Here is a 22,443-nt window from a genome sequence, read left to right as displayed (position 1 = left end):
TTATAATTTGAGGAAGCTCTGAAGGTCCATTCCAGAGGCAGTTGTGCTGCTGACTTGAAGGCTGAGACTCTCTGGTGGTTTGAATCAACTAGCATCTTTTAGAGAAAAAGTAAGAATCTCTTCCTGTGCTGTTTACAGCCTCAGAGAACTTCTTGGACAGTAAGCTATGAATGAGTTCTGACTTGACAGCAGAGAACTGACTTGTTGGTTGTTAATTTTATCCCAAAGTTGATTGATCCCATAATTGATTGATAGTTCTTAAAAGAGCATGATCATGCTAGTAATGATAAAGTCCCTATTTGATTTTTTATCATTGGTTAAACAATATTATATGTTCTATCACAATCTTCAACAATGCTGCTGTAGTCCCAAATTGGAAAGGGATATTTCCTTGTTAGATTGAATATATCATTGTCTTAACTGCAAAAATGTGGAAACTTTAAAATAACAACTTTTTCCTTTCAACTGAGTTTTATTTCCTTTCCATTATTTTAAAAATATCTTGTGGCATTTCAACTACAAATGAGGGCTTGCTGTTGACAAGGTAGTACATAATCAAATTGATAAGAAAAAAAGCGAGAAATGGGATTTATTTTAAAATATCAGTACTTACTCCTGCAGCTAGGAGAGGTAATGGGATGAAGTCACAAAAGATACAATCATCTTACACATTTATCTTCTCCTTGTGTCAAAATCAGACCAAAGGGATTCATAAATAGAAATCTATATCTTACTCCTGGCTGAGAACTCCACAGACCTTCTTATTTTACCTCAGTAGTAGATAGGCTTTTTCCTGCTCTGTTTCCAAAAGTGTTCTCAACGGCTTTTAAGTCAACAAAAAAATAAGAAGGTATAAGGCTTTTTACTCTCCTGTTATTAAAGATCTTAAAATTACAAAAACCACATGGAAGAAAACCAGAGATTAAAGAATTAAAAGGTATATACAAAATTTAAGAGATGCTGTCCAAAAAAAACAATAGCCTTCAGTATGGATTACACTTTAACTGAAAGAAGAAAACAAAAACATTCACAATTGGACTAACAAGCAATACCATGATGAATAGAGAAAAGAATGAAATTGCCAACAATTTAATTTTACTTGGATCTACAATCTAGTCCCACAGAAAGAAAGTGAAGAAATCAAGTGACTTCTTGCATTAAGCAATTCTGCTGCCAAGGAGCTATTTGAAATACTAAGGAGCAAGGATATAGTTGTAAAGATTAAGGTGCATCTTATCCAAACCATATTTTAATTGCTTTATATATGTATGAAAATTGGACCATGAATAGGAAAGATTGAAGAATGCCTTTAAATGGTGTTGCTGCAGAAGAATATTGACTATATTGTCAAAAGTGCAGAGAGATTGCTCCTTAAAGGTTGTGACTAAGTCTTACATACTTTGGGTCTGTTGTCAGAGGTTTTTGTTTGTTGTTGTTGTTGTTACGTGCCATCGAGTCGCCTGCGACTCATAGCAACCCTATGTACAACAGCCCTAAACTCCGCTCTGTCCTTTGCCAATCACACTGTCTCTGACACTCCCATCCCAATTATCCCAGTCACTGAATCAATCCACCTCATAGAGGGCCTTCCTCTCCTGCGCTGTCCCTCCACCCTCCCAAGCATGATGTCCCTCTCTAAGGACCGGTCTCTCCTCACAACATGTCCAAAGTATGTTAGACGGAGCCTCAGAATCCTTGCCTCCAAGGAGCCACCCAGTTTAACCCTTTCCAGGACAAATCTGTTTGTTTTCCTAGCAGTCCATGGTATTCTCAATACTCTTCTCCAGCACCACAGCTCAAAGGCATCAATTCTCCTTCTATCCTCCTTGGTCATTGTCCAACTCTCTGATGCATAACAGGTGATTGCGAAGACCATGGCCTGTATCAGACGCACCTTAGTCTCCAAAGAGATACCATTGCTCTTCAGCACTTTGGAGAGGTCCCTAACATCAGAGGTTTTAGTACCTGGAAAAGTACATCATGCTTGAAATACCATGCTTCAGCAATACAGATAGAGGTAGATCCTCAACGAGATGGATTGACATAGTGACTGCAGCCGTGAGTTTAAGCATAGCAGAGGTTATGAGGATGATGCAGGTTTGGGCAAGATTTCATTCAGCTGTGCATAGGGTTGCTATGAGTTGGAGGCAGCTGGATGGCACCTAACAACAAAAAGAAGGATGATACAATGTCCCATGTTTTCTCAGGTTAATCTTCAGAAGGCTGTGGTTGAAAGCCTAGCTTTGAGAGCAGGTGATTGAGAAGTTCAGAGTGTAACTTATTTCTGCTCACACATCCCACAATAAAATTCCACTGAGGAAGGAGGGAGTCCCATGTGCTCACTGCTCTGCATCACCTCTCTGAGCCAAGAAGCAAGAATCTTTCCATAGTTGATACGAAAGTTTAAACAAGAAAAATAGTCAACAAATAAGGAAAAATTGGACCAGATCCTAAATAGATGATTCACTTTGGGGGAGTTCTTGGACTAGATTTCTTAGATTGGCCTTGACCTTAAGGTTCTTTGATTTATTTATCTTCTTCTTTTTTTTTAATTATTATTAAATTTTATTAGTTTTAATGAACATTTACAGGGATTTTGGGTTTTCATTCCTTCATTGCAGCACCATTCTCTCTACCCTCCTCCCCAGTTTGTTCTTCTTCCCCCACCATCCGAATGTCTGTTTTAATTGTCCAATTGCCACAGTGCTTGTCAAAGTCAGTTCTGATTAATCTCCTTTGTCAGTGTGTCCTTTGCCATTCCCTATCGCTCCTGCCTGAGAGAGACTTCACCCTGATTCATAAGGAAAAGGGGATGGCGTATTCTCTTAGCTACTTCCTGCTGAAAAGGGACGCTGTGGGTTTCAGGGTGAAGATCTTCTCTCACTACTCTCTCACTACTGCCCTTTGGCAGTAGGAAACACATATAGACTATTATGGAGATTGATTTTGGAATTTAGATGCACCGTTATTAATTGTGCTTAGCCGTACATGTTCATATCCTTGAAGATGTATCATGGGGGTTTTGCAACCTAGAAGACACAAATTTAACAAGTTATAAGTACATGAGTCAAAAATTATGGAAAAGTAAAAGAAAAGATTCTTAAAAAAAAAAAAAGAAAAGATTCTTTCATTGTTTTACAAACCCTCCCCCAGTATTTATCTTCTTCTTGAAGTTCCAGGGTCACATAATACCCAGGATTTAAAAATAAAACCTTCTTCAACTAAAAAAAACCAAAACACAAAAAAGGGCTGTCCAGTTAAAGTCTAATAATATCTTTAATAAGGACGACAATATTTCCCTACATTTCCTGAAAGGCACGAACACTTTCCCACTTTACCATCTGTATTAATTTGAAAAGAAAGTATACACTAAGTCTACAAGTATTTTAAACCATCTACATTTAAACTGATAATAAACGCTTTGCTAAACCATCTTCGTAAATGGATCACTGTAATGTATCAGTGACTATCTGAGCAAGCTACTCTGTCATGTCTGAGTTTGTAACCTAAGTTTTCCTAATAAGAGCCGTTTAAATGGAGCCAGTGTAGAGATACTAGTTGTAATAAACATTAAATGCATTTTTTAAGTGAATTGCTCATCCAGAGTTCTGATCAATCTGTCATTTCTCCTTATGATTACTATTCATAGTAGAATTTTAATCTTTAAAAAATATATTATTGTTATTGTTGTAGGTGTTGCTGGTTGAAAACCATTTGGCTGGACTGGAAGGAAGGGCATTAGCAGACATGTTTGACTTCCTGTCCAAAGAGCTGATAAGACTACAGGAAGAGAGGAGAATCCATGCCTTTGCCATGTTGGCAGAACGACAGCGGCGGATGCGGGAAGCTGAGGAGAGTGGTCGGCGCCAGGTGGAACAAAAGCGCCTTCAGGAAGAGGATCAGATATTCAAGGAGGCAAGTCAGGGTAGCTGGGTGTATAGAAGCTGTAGAATTTTAATTGCCACCTACTAGATGCTGATTGGTTGGCTGATGCTGTGTGAGATTGGTCAGTGGGACTCTTCCAGAGGGAATGCACAGGATTCAAGGTTGACTAGGTGTTTGACAGGTGGAGAAACAGAAAGTATCACATACTCAGAGTCCTGCTGCTGTACTAGCCATAAGCAGATAATGAAGTGCTACTCAGGCACTTCTTCAAAGACAATGTAGTATTTAGGCCTGAAGTCTTAGCTTTAAGGTGTTCCCAGGTTGTTAAGGAGCCAGACAAGAAATTAAATGTGCTGCACTGGATGCTCATGATACTTTCCATGTGCTTGCAAAACTAAACTGCTGTTTATTATTTCATATTTGGGTAGCAAACCGATACAGAAAAGCAAGGAAGTGTTTGTTTACCACAGAAGTCAGAAAAGTGGAAAGGGGCTGTAGGATTCTAGCAAAAACTATGGAGTGGGTGGCATTATGCAGTACAGTTGTTTGTTTTCTTGCCTTTAGCCTTTTATTTATTTATTTTTTAATTGAGATTTTAATGGAAGTTTATAGAGAACATGGATTTCCATTCATTCATTGTTGCACATTTTTAAACCTGCCCACTCCTCCCCTCCAGTTCTCTTTTTTCTTTGAAAAAATTTCTTTCATTATTATGCAATCCCCCCACCCCCACCCCAAGTCAACTTTACTATGCAGCTCTTATTCTGGACTGTTTTCATGCAAATGATACCTACTAATATATTCCTTTTAAGCAATTCTCTCCCTCATCTGTTTCAGTGTACATTATTTATCCACTTTTAGTTTCCCCTCAATCCCGATGTCAGTCCTGTTTTATAACAATGGCATTATGCAGTGTTTGTCTTTTTGTGACTGAGACATTTCACTCAGCGTAATGTCCTCCAGGGTCACTATTTTGTATATTTCACGAGTTCCTTGTTTTTTAATGCAGCATAATATTCCATTGTGTGACTATACCAGAGTTTCTCTATCCATTCATTTGGTGATGGGTGCTTAGGTTGTTTCCATCTCTTTGCTATTGTGAACAATGCAGCAATAAACATGGGTGTGCACAGAACTGCTTGGGTGGCAGTTCAGTTTTCTTTAGGGCATATTCCCAGTAGTGGAACTGCTGAGTCAAACATTTTGTGTTATGCACTTGAAGTCTTTTCTATTTGACAACGTAAAGCATTTAAAAGAAGCCGTCTAGGGCTGATATGATACTTTTTTTAAAAAAAGTAAACAGCTTTTTTTCCTTTTTTATTTTATTATTTTGTGTGTGTGTTGTGTATACCATCAAATCAGATCTGACTGGTACAGGAGGAGACTGTTCCTCCTTCTCCAGCACAGCATCTGGTGGATTTGAACAGTGCACCTCTGGGATTGTAGTACACCTTCTTGCCAGTAGGCCACCAGAGCTCGCCGTGATATGAATGTTTGACTTTTGAATGTTTCTTTCAAGGGCTGACATGATGCTTTTGAATGTGTTGTCAGAGACCATGATCTTTCTAGCTTTCTGTTCATCCATCCCTGAGCCATGGCCCAGTTTAGGATGACTGATGGTGCTCCAGGCATCACATCACTATTCTTTGTTTTAAGAGAAGCAAAGCAATGGGCACTTGCCCTTTAGGCATCCTTTCTGCACACACCCCTTCCACATGTATTCTCTTGGGGAAAACTCAGTCACCTGGCCATTCATAGCTCCTGTGAGTGCTTGGAAATGTAGGCTTTAGTCTGGGTATTTGCCAGCCAAGCAGAAATTCAGGGCTTCTGTTACCTAAGAACAGCAGAAAGGCTATTGGGAGATGTCTTATAGTCTCTGCTCTAATTTGTGTCACAAAGTCACACTACTGTAAGAAGATGGTCAGTATCCAAACCATGCCTTTTAAGCTCATGATCTTTTTTCAGTGCAGTACTGCTTCCCATACTGAGATCCATAATTCTGAAGTGGATCTGATGAGTGAAGGAGGCTCATAATGGAATGGTAGGTTCATTCCATTCAGATTGACTCTATGGAAAAGAAAAGGAATGATTAGTGAAGGGACTATAAAAAAATGAAATAGGTATTCTGAGAAAAGTCAGTTATCTAATTTTCCCCATCTTGTAAGCCTTTCTGTTCTCAGTAAGTGGGAGTCTTTTGCCTTGTGTAGGTCATTAAAGTTCACCAGAGTACTGTAACCTCCTATCTGGAAGACATAATACTGAATACGGAAGCAAATACTGCAGAAGAACAAGCCAGGGAAGAAATTCAAAAAATGGCAGAGGAAATAAATGACATTGCTTATGAAATGGAAAGCCGGTAAGTAGCAAGAGAATGGATGATAGAATCAACAGCTTTGTGGCTACTCAGTAGTATTTTAAGGTTTTATTACCAAGGAGAGACAAATAAACAATGCTGCACTATTCTTTTATGAGCCTAACTTGTTAGGATATACCTACACCTTTTTTTTTTTTATGGTAGGAGCACTGGGAACTGGATTCTTGCTTATCTTCTGCAGTCTGGATCACTTTAGTGTTATTTACTTTTAGAATAGTTCAAGGCAATATGAATAAGTCTGTGCAACATTACTTGAATTCCAAATATTCTAGCAGGATCCTCATACCTCACCAAGGACTTTGACTTATATAAGCCATCTCTCAAAGATTCTCTTAGCAACCAGCAGCATAAATGAAGGTTATGATTGAAACCAACATCTTCATGGACATAAGCAAACTCACCAATAGGGTGATATTTTAAGCTCACCAAATCAAGGCATGGGGGTTGGAGGCATTTGAGCAGGGGAGTTCTTTATATAAGAAATGAAAACTGACAGCTCAAGGAAGACAATAAAGGAAATAAATTGTTTTATTTTGTTTTTCAGCCGAACACAGCTTCAGTCAGAGGAGATTGTTGCTGAGTTGGTATATAGATTCCTGATCCCAGAGGTACAAAAAGACTTTGTCAAAGAAAAAGGTAAGCAATTATAACTACTTCAATATTTCAAAATTTTTTAAATCTATTTTTTATGTCCTAGAGATTTAAAATCAATCACATATGTACACGTATTACTGAAGAAAAATCACGGATGTTTCTTGCTTCAGTGCTTTCCAAGAACATGTTATGCTAATTCCAAAATACGGGATCATCATGAGCTCTAGCCCTTCCTTTGTTTCCAAATTTTGTGTTGCTGTCACCAATTATATTTTTTTTTTCTACTTCCAACTTTTTTTATTATTAATTTCAATGAAATTTTACAGACTTTGGATTTCCATTCATTCATTGTTGCACTTTTCTCCCCACCCCCACCCTCCCTCCCCCCCCCCCAGTACACTCCCCTCTTTGAAAAGTAAGTAAAAGAAAAATTCCTTCATTGTTTTACAAACCCTCCTCCCAGGTCCACTCCACCATGCAGCTTTCACTCTGGACTCCTGTCATGACAGTAACACCTAATCACATAGCCCTTTTAAACAGTTTTCTCCCTCATCTGTTTCAATGCAGTATACATTATTGAACCCATCTTTCTCAGTCTCTCCCCAACCCTAATGTCAATCCTGTTTTAAAACAGTGGCACCATGCAGTATTTGTACTTTTGTGATTGAGATACTTCACTCAGCATATTGTCTTCCAGGGTCACCCATTTTGAATAATATTGCATGAGTTCCTTGTTTTTTAATGCAGTGTAGTATTCCATTGTGTGAATATACCGCAGCTTCTCTATCCATTCGTTTGCTGATGGGCATTTAGGTTGTTTCCATTTCTTTGCTATTTTGAACAAAGCCATGATAAATGTGGGTGTGCATATATCTGCTTGGGTGGCAGTTCTCCTCTCTTTGGGTTATATTCCCAGTAGTGGAATTGCTGGGTCAAATGGTATTTGCAACTTTTTGAGAAAGCACCACACCACCTTCCACAGTGGTTGCACCATTTTACACTCCCACCAACAGTGAATAAGGGTTCCAGTTTCTCCACAACATCACCAGTATTTGTTGCCAGCTGTTCTGGTAAATTTTACTATTCTTACTGGGGTGAGATGATATCTCAGAGTTGTTTTGATTTGCATTTCTTTTAGAGCTAGGGATTTTGAACATTTTTTCCTCACCCATCAATTTGTACAACCCTATGATTACACCCCCCATCTCCTGTGCTCCTGTCATCCCCCCCTTAGATCCTCATACATGTTTTACTAGTTATCTATTTCTACAATAATGGTCTTGTATAGTATTTGCCCTTATGGGACTAAGTTAGTTCACTTAGGATAATGCTCTCCTCCCAAGTTAGGTAGTGATTTACAAAATCATTGCTCCTCCATGCTGTGTAGTATTCCATTGTGTGACTGTAACATAATTTCTCAATCCATTCTATTGTAGTTGGACATTTGGCTGTTCCCATATTCTTGCAATGGTAAATAATGCTGCTATGAACATCAGTGCACAAAATTTGTTTTTTGATGTCGTTAAGTTGGAACTGACTCATAGCTGACCTTTTAGCAAGTTTTCAGAGGCTTTAAATTGCATGGTAGGAGATTGCCCATCTTTCTCCAATACAGTAGCTGGGGGATTCAGATTGCTTGCCTCTGGGTTTTTAGTGTAATTCCTTCCCCACTAGGCCACCAGAGCTCAAATACTCAGTAATACCACACACAAGGAAAATATTGCTGAAAATTATTCACAAATGACTAGAAAGGATCAAGAAAAGGCTCTGGAACAAAGACTACCATTGCAGACTTCAAATGGGTTGTGACACTGAAAGCAGAAAATACCAGAAAGATGTTCACTTGTGTTATTTTCACTGTGCATAAGCATTCAACAATGTGGATCATTATAAAGAATGGGAATTCCAGAATACAAACTTGTGCTCATGCAGAACGTATACATAGATCAGGAAGCAGTTGTTAGAACAGAGCAAGGGGATACTGCAAGGTTTAAAATCAGGAAAGTTCTGCATCAGAGTTGGGTCTTTTTACCACACCCATTCAATTTGTATGCTGAACAAATAACTCATGAAGGTTTCATATGTGAAGAAGAATGTGGCATCGGATTAAAAGAACACTCATCAACTATCATTGACATACAGATTGAACAACTTTGCATGAAGAAAACTTGAAGCTCTCTCTGATGAAAAGAAAATATTTCAGTACAGATGTATGAACTTATGTTGTTGTTGTTGTTATGTGCCGTCGAGTCGTTTCCGACTCATAGCGACCCTATGCACAACAGCCCTAAACCCTGCTCTATCCTGCGCCAACCGCACCGCCCCTGTCACACCCATCCCGATTACCCCAGTCACCGAATCAATCCATCTCATAGAGGGTCTTCCCCTCCTGCGCTGTCCCTCCACCCTCCCAAGCATGATGTCCCTCTCCAAGGACCCGTCCCTCCTGGCAACATGTCCAAAGTATGTCAGACGAAGCCCCAGAATCCTTGCCTCCAAGGAGTAGCTTGGTTTAATCCTCTCCAAGATGAATCTGTTTGTTTTCCTGGCAGTCCATGGTACATTCAGTACCCTTCTCCAGCACCACAGCTCAAAAGCATCCACTCTCCTTCTGTCCTCCCTAGTCATTGTCCAACTCTCTGATGCATAACAAGCGATTGCAAATACCATGGCCTGTATCAGGCGCACCTTAGTCTCCAGAGAGACACTGTTGCTCCCGAGTACCTTAGAGAGGTCCCTAACAGCAGACTTTCCCATCGCGACACGCTTTTTAATTTCCTGGCTGCTGGTGCCAAGAGTGTTGACTGTGGAGCCGAGCAAACTGAAGCTGTGAACAATCTCAATCTCTTCGTCATCCATCCTGACTCTGCCAATTGGTCCAGTGGCGAGAATCTTTGTCTTCTTGACACCTGATGGTATGAACTTATAGAAGTAAAAATCCTTACAACTGGACAATAAGAACATCATAATACATGGAGAAACCAAGGATTTAACTTTGTTTTGATCCACAATCAGCACCCACAGCAGCAGCAGTCAAAAAAGGAAACACAATGGGCAAATCTGCTGCCAAGAGCCTCTTTAAAGTGTTCAAGAACAAGGATGTCAACTTAAAGATTAAAATGCCTGTGCCAAGCCACACAATGAATAGGAAAGCTAAACAGAATTGATGCCTTTGAATTGTGTGTTAGCTAGGAATACTAAACATAGGAAAGATTACCAAGAACTCAAACAAATCTGTCTTGGAAGAAATGCAGCCAGAGTGCACCTTTAAAGCAACGATGGTGTGATTTCATGTCACGTACTTTGAGCAGGTTATCAGGAGAGCTCAGTCCCTAGAGAAGGATATCATATATGGAAAAGCAGACGGAGAGTGGTACAGAAGAAGACTCTTTAACTCATTAACACTAACTGTGGGCTGAAGCAAGGAAAGATTGTAAGGATGTCAGAGAATGGGATAGGATTTCATTCTCTCGTGCATTGTGTCCTTAGGAGATGGAGCCTAACAACAATAATCTATATGCTGTGCAGATTATCTCAGAAGCTGGACTGTATGAAAGAGAGCATGGAGTCAGGATTGCAGGAGAAATTCCATGAGGAGGACTCGCTTGGACATATTATTTAGGAGGGGCCCTGGTGAGAGACCCTTGGTAAAGTAGAGGATCAGAGAAAAAGAGGAAGGCCCACAATAGCAACAATTGTGGTGTCAGATCAGGCAGCCCTTCATTCTATTGTATATAGGGCTACTGTGAGTCAGAGCTGAGTCATTGGCACCTATAAACAATATCATATTTTACTTTGAAAGGATTAAATGAATAATTACATATCTGATACTTAATTTTTTTTTTTTCTGAGAGTCAACTACTGTTTTTTCTGGGAGTAGCTACTGTTTTGTTTTGTTTTTTAATCACAACAGCATTTTTATTTCCATTTATGCTCTTTTTAAAAAAGCAGTTAATTAGTGAGTGATTTAATAAATGAATATACCATGACCAGTATCTGAAATGTGTTCTTTATACAGTAAAGCACTATTTCTTTTCTTGTGCGTTTCTAGAAATTCTTTGTTAACTAATGCTAAATATTGATCTGTATGGACTTCACTTATTTCTATATACTCTCCCTCTGTGTATATTGATCTTTAAAAATTTATTTTATTGTTCTTTCTTGCATTAAAGTTTTTTCATTCATATATATTGTAGTCTGGAGAGAGGATGAGAGACACTCAAGTGCTGAGGACTCTCTTTCATAGGGTCGCTATGAGTTGCCTGCGACTCGACGGCTCTTAACAACAACAACAACAACATATATTGTAGTTCATACATTCCTTCATTGATTTTGTGTTTTATAAAATTAATTACAATTGATCAATGAAAGAATTTCTGACACAAAATAACATCTTGACAAAAGCTAACTGCCAACATCTTCATCATCATCATCATTATCAATCATACAACTATTTAAAGGACTTCTTTGGTTAATAATATCTTTATTTCAGCTCAGCGCAACTCATTGCCTTTGAGTTGGAACTAACTTATATGACCCTCCAGTGGTTTTCAGAGGCTGTACATTGCACAGTAGAAAACTGCCCATCTTTTTTCCTTGCAGCATTTGGGGGATTCAAGCCACCCCACTTTGGGTTGACAATGCAACTTCCTACCACTAGTCTACCAGGGAGGCTTGGTGATAAGTATTCTTAAGATATGGTCTTCGATCATCTTCTAAAGCCATGAGCTCAGAAACTCATCATTAATCAACAGATGCCTTCATGTCTGGGACTAAGGCTCAAAAAGAAGAATAAAACAAATGACCTTGAAGTTATTTACAATCTAAGTAGACAACAAAATATAACTCCCATGGAATACTTTGGTGCTGAGTGGATTGGTACAACTGTACCGAGGTAAATGTCGGCTGATATAATCTGGAGACCTCCTAGTGGAGGTCCTAGCTGGACTTTGAAAAAATGGACATTGTTTTTTTTTAGTACAGGCAATTAACAGTTTTAGTTTGGTTGGCTCCACAGTCAACACTCTTGGTAACAGCAGCCAGGAAATCAAAAGACGAATTGTATCGGGAAAGTCGGCTCTGAGGGACCTCTCAAGAGTACTGGAGAGCAACAACGTCAGGCTGGAGACTAAGGTGTGCCTGATCTGGGCTATAGTCTTCGCAATTACATGATATGCATCAGAGAGTTGGACAGTGAATAGGGTTGATAGAAAGAGAATTGATGCCTTTGAGCTGTGGTGCTGGAGAAGAGTGTTGAATATACCATGGACTGCTAGGAGAACAAACAGGTTTGTCCTGGAGAAGGTGAAGCCAGAATGCTCCTTGGAGTTAAGGATTCTGAAGCTTCGTGTGACATACTTTGGGCATGTTGCAAGGAGGGGACTGGTCCTTGGAGAGGGACATCATATTTGGCAGGGTGGAGGGGCGGCGAAGGAGAGGAAGACCTTCGATGAGATGGATTGATTCTGTGACTGGAGTGGTGGGAATAAGTGTGTTTGAGATGGCTAGGTTGGCCCAGGATAGAACAGCATTTAGAGCTCTTGTACATAGCATCGCTATGAGTCGCAAGTGACTCGATGGCACATAACAACAACCACAAGAGGAATCCCCTGTGGGGTAACAGGGGCACACCTGGGGCATACTATTACTCAGCACAACCAGAAAACAGGAAGAGGAATAGCACTGAGGAATTAACTAGGAATTTGGTTTATCTTAAAAGATGTCTTTCTAAAACAGCACATAGTTTTTATTTCATCCAGTCAGTTCCAAGTGAAAGCATATTTGGTTTATTGAATCATTGCCTCTTACTATTATTCTCAAAAACCTTTGAAGTGGTTCATTCTGACTTTTGTAGTAAGACATACTTCTGTCCCTTTGACACAGTGAGGAATGCTCAGCGGAAGCATATTCTCGCAGCCCATGAGATCATCCATAGAGACATAGAAGAGATGCTCACCAAGAACTTTGCCACACAGCAGCCAGATGCAGACGCAGATGCAGATGCTGAGGATGTGACTCATCAGGCCACGTAAGGTGGGTTTGCGTTCTCATCTGCAAAATGTCTTACATAAGAAAGAAGAAGGAGAAAGTGGGGAGGCAGCAGCATTCAGCTTTTTGCTATACTCAGTCGTAATGTGAAGATTACCTATTGCTCAGGAAAGTGAAGGACTCCCATCTAAACTGGTGTACTTTTTTTCCCAGTTCTGGAATCTGAAACTGGATTATTAGCCAATAGAGTTGAGGGTGCAGTAGTTAAATTCTTAAAATCAAGAAACCAGGGATCTAGATTCTTTTTAAGTTTTCTTTTATATAACATGTAACTGTACCCAATCACAAGCAAGACCATAGAGTGTGCTGTGCACTTCTGACCTAAACTAATTTATATTATTTTAGCTACTAATTCTATGCAGATGTCTTCAAAATCTGCTTTTTCTGTGATAGCTCCTTCACAAACATCAAATATACTTGATCAACTACTTGTCAGTTAGTTAAGTATCAAGTATACTTGATTAACTACTTGTTAAGTAATTAGATGTAAAATGTTATAAGCAACTTCATAGTAAAAACAAAAAATTATGCTTATATTTGAGTTTAATAAATGTAAGCTTTACTTTAAAAAAAAAAACCAACCAAACTTGTTTTATGGAATCAGGCAAGAAACACTAAGGCATTGTGCTAGTTGTAAACACACACAGGCAAGCACAGGGCCTGTCTGCTTCAACCCCAATACTTCAGGAGAACCCACTCAGTGCTGCTTTTAGGCTAAACATTTATATTCACAAGACTGACTTACACAACGTGTAATATCGGGCTACTCTGGAAAGCATAAAATAGCTTGCCAGCAGGCATGCATTACATACACATTTCTTTTTCTGTGGGAGTTCCTGCCATAGTTCATGCAGGACATAACACTAGTCCTCAGGTTACGAAAGCCAGGTACAAAGAAAAGGGATGTAAATAGGTTTGGCCCAAACATAGAAGTCTTACATCTCAGGACCCTATATTTCTATTTCTTCCACAGGCATGGTTTCGAGGGTCCTCACAATGGAACTGCACAGTTACAAAAGTCAGCACACTCAAGGAGGAACAGAGCTAATAAGTACTAATTGTTGTTGTTGTTTGTTATTGTTGTGTTCCATCAAATCAGAACTGACGCACAGCTGACCCTCCAGTGGGTTTTCAGAGGCAGCTAATCACACAGGAGGAGAGTGCCCATCTTTCTCCCATGGAATAGCTGGTGGATTCAGACCATGTGCCTTTGAGATTGCAACACAGCATTATACCACTCGGCCACCAGAGAAGTACTAATAGATCATTTTTAATTCCTCCTAGATATAATTTCCCAATGAGAGAGAACTATCTTATATTGCTTAGTAACAATTGATCCATACTAATTTATTAGGTAATTAGGAAAATTAAAAAGGTTAGATTGAATTGCAAAAATAAGTCTTATGTAGAAGGGGGTAAGGAATTACTAAGTTAAGCCTTTGCTTATACCCTCTTCCAGCTGCTTCCTGCAATGAGATATAACCTTTTTCATATTGACCAAAGGATGTGCTGTCAAGCTTAGGGAAAGGTGCAAGGGATTATGGAGAAATGCTAGTCTGATTCTGAAGGTTTACATGTCATCTGGCTCAGCCACTAACACAGTGTGATCAAATGCAGATAATTCCCTTCACTTGAGGTTTATCTGCACACATGTACCTAAGAGACTCTTGGCAGGGGAATAAGTCAGTGTCTGGAAACTCAAAGTCTCAACCAGTGGGCATTGTGGAAGGAAGATTAAGGTGAGAAAAAACAGAGAGAGAATGAACTAAAACAAGAATCACAAATGTCAAACTGAGGATGTAAATTACAGTAGAAAATGACTTGTCTTTACTTACTGAAGAAATAGCCTCTGAAATCATTGAAGAGCTAAGATGAGGTTAGGACAGATATTTCCATGCAAATGCCAAATAATGTCTCAACTCATTTCTGTTGAGTTGGAGCCACCTCTTACTGACTCTCCTTTGTGTTTCTGAGACTGCAGATGACATGGGAAAAGACAGATCATCTTTTTCTTGTGGAGCCAACTGGTGGATTCGAACCACCAGTGACGTGTGAGCTTTGGATTAACAGCACAACTCCCTGTAGACTAGATCACCAGAGCTCCCTTGTTAACACTTCTCAGAAAAGCCTCAAGTTCATTGCCAAAAAACCAGAACCAACTTCTGGCTAATCCTCCTGTAGATTTTCAGAGACTTTACATCGTGAGGGAGGAGACTGCCTATCTTTCTTCTGCTATTTTCCATTTAATGAAATACTTTTTATTACCTTTATGAAGCATACATATCACCAAAGCCATTGCCAGCAAGTTGATTTCAACCATTATCAACTCTGTAGGACAGTGGAGAACTGTTTGGGAGCTCTAGTGGCTTTGAAATGGTAAAAAGTTGCTCTGTCAACACTCTGGTACATGGTTCAAATCCATCAGCTGCTCTGCAGAAGAAAGATGAGTAGTTTCCTCCCGTGTGATTTAAAGCCTCAGAAAATCTGGATGGTCAACTATGAGTCGGTTCTGGCTCAACAGTACACAACAACAACATAGGATTTCAGAGAGGGTAATCTTAGGGAAACTGACTGCTGCTTCTTTCTACCACAGAATGGCTGGTGAGTCCTGACTGCCATGCAGTTAACAACTAACTGAGTGTTTTAATCATTGTACCACCAGAGACTCTAGAAGTTGATATGTACATGTATTTATATAATTTAGGTGGGGGGTCAGTGAAAGAGGAAAACCTTCAGTGAGATGGATTGACACAGTGACTGCCGCAGTGGGCTCAGGTTGTCAGGGATGAAGATGATGGGACAGGGCAGTTCAGTTCTCTTGTTCACAGGTTTGCTATGAGTCATACTCAGCCCGAAATCACAAGAAGTGTATGTGTAGAGAGCTCTGGTGGCCTCGTGGCAGGGCTTTGTGCTTCCAACCCAAATCCACCACAGGTCAAATCCACCAGCTGTTGCTTGAAGGCAGAAAAAGAGACAATCTCCTCTCATGTGATGATTTTCTGCCTCTGAAAAACCCACTGCAGGATCAGCTTTGAGTCAGTTCCAACATGAGGGTACACAACAACAATAACACATGAGTTTATAACGATATATATTTAAATAGTGTAGTTGTCATGCTTATTATAGACACTCAACAAGGACGAACAACTAATAAATTAATAAAGTATCCTTGTTGATATTCAATAAAATGGTTAGAATATAATACTTCATTGCTTCCAAAGTATATATTCCTTTCTTTTCATTCTCACAGAGGCAGGTAGGAAAGGATAGATGAGTTTTGGGGGTGGGTTGGGTTTTGTTTTGTTGTTTTTGTTGGGGTTTTTTGTTGTTGTTCTTTGTTTTAGGAATACTTAGTACAGTAGCAGTTAGCACAGAGCAGTAATTAAACATTTTTTTTAAAGCTTCTTGAGGGTGGCAGTTGATTTTGTTGCTAGGTGGCCTGGGCCTGGCCACCTAGCACGACCTGTTCTGGCACCATCGCACACTTGTTACTGTGTTGATCCTGTTCTTGTAGCCACGGTGCCAGTCCATGTTCTTGAGAGCCTTCCTCTTTGTACTGTTCCTCTGATTGCACTGTACCAGGTATAATGTCTTTCTTCAGGGATTAGTCCCTTCTGATAACATGTCCAAAGTAAATGAGACTATCAATTTTTCAATCAAATTATTAAAGAGCAGTGAAGACACTGTAAAGGCTGAGATGCACATGGTCCCAAGCTACAATATTTTCACTTGTTCCATATGCCTGTGTAAGTTGGACAGTAAATTGGGAAGACCAATGAAGAATTGATGTCTTTATTGTGTGGTTGTTCGTTTTTATTGTGTTATGTGCTGTTGAGCGGCCTTCGACTCATAGCGACCCTGTGTACAACAGCTCTGAACTCTGCTCCATCTTGAGCCAGTTTCATTGTCTCTGACACACCTATCCCCATTACCCCAGTCACTGAGTTAAGCATCTCATCCAGGGTCTTCCTCTCCTGTGCTGTCCATCCACCCTCCCAAGCATGATGTCCCTCTCCAAGTATTGGTCCCTCCTTGGAACATGTCCAAAGTATGTTGGATGGAGCCTCAGAATCCTTGCCTCCAAGGAGCAGCCTGGCTTCACCCTCTCCAGGGTGAACTTGTTTGTTCTTTTAGCAGTCCATGATATGTTTAATACACTTTCCCAACACCACAACTCAAAGCCATCAATTTTTTTTTGTCATCCTTATTCATTGTCCAGCTCTCTGATGAATAGCAAGTAATTGTAAAAATACTAGCCTGGATCAGGCACACCTTAGTCTCCAGACTTGACACCGTTGCTCTTCAGTACTCTGGAGAGGTCGTTGGTGAAGAATATGGTATATACTGTGGACTACCAAAAGAACAAACAACTCTCTCTTGGAAGTACAGAAAAACAAACAAGAATGATGGCACTTTGCCTCACATACTTTGGAAGTGCCAGTCTCTGGAGGACATCATGCTTGGTCAAGTGGAAGGTCAGCAAAAAAACAAAAAAGGAAGACATTCAAGGAGCTAGACTGACAGAGTGCCTACAATAATGGACTTAAGTACTGCAGAGATTGTGTGGATGATGGAGCACTGTGCAATGCTGTGTTCTTTTGTGTGTGGAATTACTTAGGAGTTAGTGCTAACTTAATGACACCCTCCTGGTAGAAAAATAATATGTAACATTCAAACGAAGATAATAAAATGAAACAAATGAAAGACATGCAATGAGAAGGTAGAAAAGTAGAGGGAAAAGTAAATGGTTAGAGCCAATTGTACAGACAGAATAAAATGGTAGTTGAAATTATTATTCGTTTTCTTAAAAGTAAAGATCTTTGGTGGTTTTGCATGTTTCAGGGATGGAAGGTCAACAGTTTGACCCACCAGGTACTCCAAAGAAGAAAGATGAGTAGTTTTTTTAGGCTTTACATCCTCAGAAGCCCAATAGAAGGCTCCTTGAGTGAGAATGGATTCAGTGGCAGGTGAGGTGGGAGCCCTGGTGGCTCCGTATTTACCTGTACGGCTGCTAACCGAAAGGTCAGTGGTTTAAAACCACCTGGCATTCCAAAGGAGAAAGGACCTGGCATTCTGCTCCTACAAAGAAAATAGGCTGGGAAACACTTTGGGATAATTCTATTAAGTCAGTTACTGTGAGTTGGAATTGATTCAGCAGCATTCAACATATTAAGTGCTAATTACAGTAAAAATAAAAATCCATCCTTGTCATTAAGATAAACTTTACTTTGAGGAAGCAGCTCTTCCTTAGTCAAATTTTTAGTATCTTCTAACCTGAGAGGTCTCTGTAACTTCTCCTTGCCAGAAGGAGCATGGTGGTGTGAACACAGGAATCGTGACAAGCTTTTGGAGTCTAGTGCTTTTCCAGGCATGTGTTTGGTGTGCAGGTTTGCTCTGTCCCCGGGAGTGAGGCAAGCCACGCTTGGCCTAGGGCTTCAGGCAGGAGGCGGCCTAAGCCCAAAGGCATCTGGGAGAGGAGGCAGCCCTGTTCTTCCTGGTTGGTTCCTCCCAGGGTCTCTGAAACTTCTCCTTGCCAGAAGGAGCATGGTGGTGTGAGCGCAGGAATCATGGCAAACTTCTGGAGTCGAGTGCTCTTCCAGGCATGTGTTTGGTGTGCAGGTTTGCTTTGTCCCCGGGAATGAGGCAAGCCAGGCTTGGCCTAGGGTTTCAGGCAGGAGGTGGCCTAAGCCCAAAGGGCCCTCGGGTCTACTGCCCTGGGCCGGGTTCAAATTGGTTTTCTGTCAAACATTCTTCTAGGTCGTATAGCACTGGTCTGTGTGTTGCTGTACAGAGGTAACTCATGGTTGCTGTGATGCTGATGCCTGTGACAGTGATGTGGTAATGGGTACCATTGGTGGACAGTGTTGGCTGGAGCTTCCCCACTAAAACAAGCCTGGAAGCAGGAGCGGCATCCACTTCTGAAATGGCTTGCCTCCAGAAACTCTATGTGAGAACAGTGCTCAGGCCGTTCGTTCATAGGATCGCTATGAGTCGTCTACGACTTGACGGCATCAAACAACAACAACAACAACCTGAGGGGTGCATCTTTCAACACTTTATAGAAAAGAGTTTCAAATGATATTCATAGGGTTTAAGAGGGCCTGATATTTCAGAAGTAGTTGGCACAAGCTTCTTCTTAGTCTGTAAGCGCCACTGACCCAGCTGATAGTTGAAATACAGGTAGTATAGCTTCCAGCATCAGGAAATATGCAATCCACAGACTAAAAATTGGTTTCAGAAGAAGGTGTGAAATGAAGGGTATCATTGCTGATGTGGGTTGGATCTTGGCTGAAAGTAGAGAATACAGGAAGATGTTTACTTTGAGTTTACTGATTATGAAAAGGCATACTGCTGTATGGGTCATAATAAATTAACATAATATAACATTGAGAAGAATGGGAATTCTGAAACACTTAGTTGTTCTCATGCCAAAACTATGTATACAGTAAGCAGATTTTTGAACAGGACAAGGGATATTGCATGGTCTCAAATCAAGAAAAGTGTAAATCAGAATCATAGACTTTCTCCATATCTATTCAGTCTATATGCTGAGCAAATAATGTGGGAAGTGGGACTGTATGCATCAGAATTTAAGAAAGAAACATCAACAACTATGTTGTGAAGATGATACAACCTTGTTTAGAGAAAATGAAGAGGACTTAAAGAACTTGCTGGCTAACATCAAAGACTATAGCTTTAAGTGTGGATTACATCTCAACATCAAGGAAAAAAATTCTCACCAGTGGACAACATTATGATAGATGGAGAAGAGACTGAAGTTGTCAACAACTTCATTTTATTTAGATCCACAATCAACACACATGATAGCAGCAATCAACAACTCAAAAGACATGCACTATTGGGAAAATCTGCTATGAAGGACATCTCCAAAGTGCCAAAGAGCAAGGATGTCAGTTTAAAGACTGTGCTCCTGCGGAGTCTATACCTGGACCAGGAGGCTGTTGAGTGAATGGAGAAGGGGAGCATTTCCTGTTCTTAAATTGGGAAGGGAATGTGCCATGGTTGTATTCTCTCTCCATATCTATTAAATCTATATGCTGAGCAAATTATCTGAGAAGCTGGACTCTGTGAGAAGGAGTGTAGCATCAGGATTGGAGGGAGACTCATCAATAATCTGAATTATGTGGATTACACAACCTTGCTTTCTGAAAGTAAGGAGGACTTGGAGCACTTGTTGCGGAAGATCAAGGAATGCAACCTTAGGCATGGATTGCATCTCAACGTCAGGAAAACAAAGATTCTTACCACTGGGCTAATAGGCAGTGTCATGATGGATATCGAAGAGGTTGAAACTATCAACAGCTTCACCTTGTTTGGATCCACAATTAACACCCTTGGTACCAGCAGTAAGGAAATAAGGAGACACACTGCACTGGAAAAATCTGCAATTAGGGACCTTTCCAAATTATTTAGGAGTAATGATGCCAGTTTGAAGACTAAGGTGCATCTGATTCAGGCCATAGTCTTTCTGATTACAGGCTATGCATCTGAAAGCTGGACAATGAATGTTGTTGTTCATCTTCATTGAGTTGAGTATGACTCAGTGACCCTGTGAACAACAGATGTGTACCCTCCCTGGGTCATCCTCACCATCTCTGACATTGAGTCCATTGCTGCCATCACTGTGTCAATTCATCTGGTTGAGGGTCTTCTTTTCTTTTTCCAAACCTGCACCTTTCCAAGCGAAGCTTCTGTATCCTTTATAATCCAAGGAGAACACTGGCTGCACTTTCTCCAAGACATATTCCTTTGTTCTTTTTGGCACTCCATGGGATATTCCATACTTTTTCCAACACCACAAGTCAAAGGCATCAATTCCTCCTCTCCTTGCTAATTGTCCTGCTCCCAGATGCATAACAACTGACTGAAAAGACCGTGGTCTGAATCAGGAGCACCTTAGTCTTCAAACTGACCTCATTGTTACTAAGTAATTTGGAGAGTCCCTTACAGCAATATTTCCCAATGCCATATGTCTGCTGATCTCCTGACTGCTGGTACCAAGGGTGTTAATTGTGGATCCAAGTAAGATGGAATCATTGGGATAGTTGAGATGTAATCGTGTTGAGATGTAATCTATATTGAATCTAGATGTAATGCATTCTGAAAGATACTTGAATGATACAGGAAGCATTAAAACAAGATAGAGGAAATAAACAGTCACACTACCAAAACAAAACTGAAATTTTTTTATATTTTGATTGATACTGAAAATTTCAGGAAGTAACATATGATCTAAAAAGCCAGTGATAATGTAAAAATTCAAGCTACACTGAAGACATTGGCAAAAATAAGGCTCTAGGAATAAACGAGATACCACTTGATGTGTTTCAGTTAACAGATGCTGCCCTGAATGTGCTCACCAGTCTATCCCAGAAAATTTAGAGCACAAAAGCCTAACTAACTGACTGGAAGAGATCCATATTTGTTATCATTCCAAGAAAGGTGATCCAACACAATGTGAAAAATATAGAACAATGTTAATATTACCACACACAAGCAAAATATTGCTGAAGATTGTCCAAAAATGGATAGAACAGTATGTTGTCAGAGAACTGCAGAAATTCAAACCAGATTTAGAAGAAATCGTGACATATCATTACTGATGTCAGATGGATCCTTGCTGAAAGCAGAGAATATCAGAAAAATATCAACTTGTGCTTTATTTACTATGCAAAAGCATTCGACTGTGAGTTATAACAAATTAGGGCTGATATTAAGTAGGAGTAATGGGAATCCTAGAACACTTAATGGTGCTCAGTGGAAACCTATACTTCAAGCAAGAAGCTGTTGTGTGAACAGAGCAGGGGGAAACGGCATGGTTTAAAATTAAGAAAGGTGTGGGTCAGGGTTGTATCCTTTCTCCATACCTATTCAATCTGTATACTGAGCAAATCATTCGAGAAGCTATGAAGTGGGATGTGATATTAGGATTGGAGGAACCTGTGTAATACAGATGACATACTCTTGCTTACTAAAAGTGAAAAGGACTTGAAGTACTTGCTACAGCAGATCAAAGACTACACTCTACAATATGGATTACATCTCAACATTAAACAAATAAAAATTCTCACCCTATGAACCACAAGATTTCTTAGAAAAGTGGCATTTTATAAAAACAAAAGTTCCAATCATCAGGCAGATAAAAGAAATCACAATTTCACTGTATCTGATAATGTGACTTCAACTATATGAAGCAAAATTTAGCAAAAATGCAAGAATTAGACAAATATCTAATGATGGAGAAATTTCACAAACTCTGTGTTAAAAGAACAAGGACCATGTGGAGACGACCATATCTGACCTTTACCAATTTCACAAAGGGAAACTATCCCATCAACAGAATCGATAAAACAAAACCAATTCCCATAATTTCAGATATATCTCGCATACTCCTATATGTCTTTCTACTTATCTCAACACCAATCTAACTTTTTTGTTGCGTTCAAAATATTGGGGAAGTCATAATGTTATAATCAAGATTAATAACAGGACACAACTAAGACAGCTTCTGAAATGTGCAC

The 22,443-nt window shown here is 39.9% G+C and overlaps 1 protein-coding gene across 1 annotated transcript in view; it reads left to right on the top strand.

Annotated features, from left to right (window-relative positions):
• MAATS1 (MYCBP-associated, testis expressed 1) overlaps positions 1-12,885 on the top strand; it is a 62,701-nt gene extending 49,816 nt beyond the window's left edge. Inside the window, exons 13-16 of the mRNA XM_006884317.1 lie at positions 3,694-3,915; positions 6,093-6,241; positions 6,804-6,895; positions 12,737-12,885. Of these exons, the coding sequence (XP_006884379.1) occupies positions 3,694-3,915; positions 6,093-6,241; positions 6,804-6,895; positions 12,737-12,885 (612 nt within the window). The remainder of the gene's footprint in view (positions 1-3,693; positions 3,916-6,092; positions 6,242-6,803; positions 6,896-12,736) is intronic.
• The last annotated feature ends 9,558 nt before the right edge of the window (positions 12,886-22,443 follow it).

This window comes from Elephantulus edwardii, unplaced genomic scaffold (genome assembly GCF_000299155.1).
Source record: "Elephantulus edwardii isolate Elephantulus edwardi_28Jun2011 unplaced genomic scaffold, EleEdw1.0 scaffold00032, whole genome shotgun sequence".
NCBI lineage: Eukaryota > Metazoa > Chordata > Mammalia > Macroscelidea > Macroscelididae > Elephantulus > Elephantulus edwardii.
This window is presented reverse-complemented; position numbering and strand designations above follow the sequence as displayed.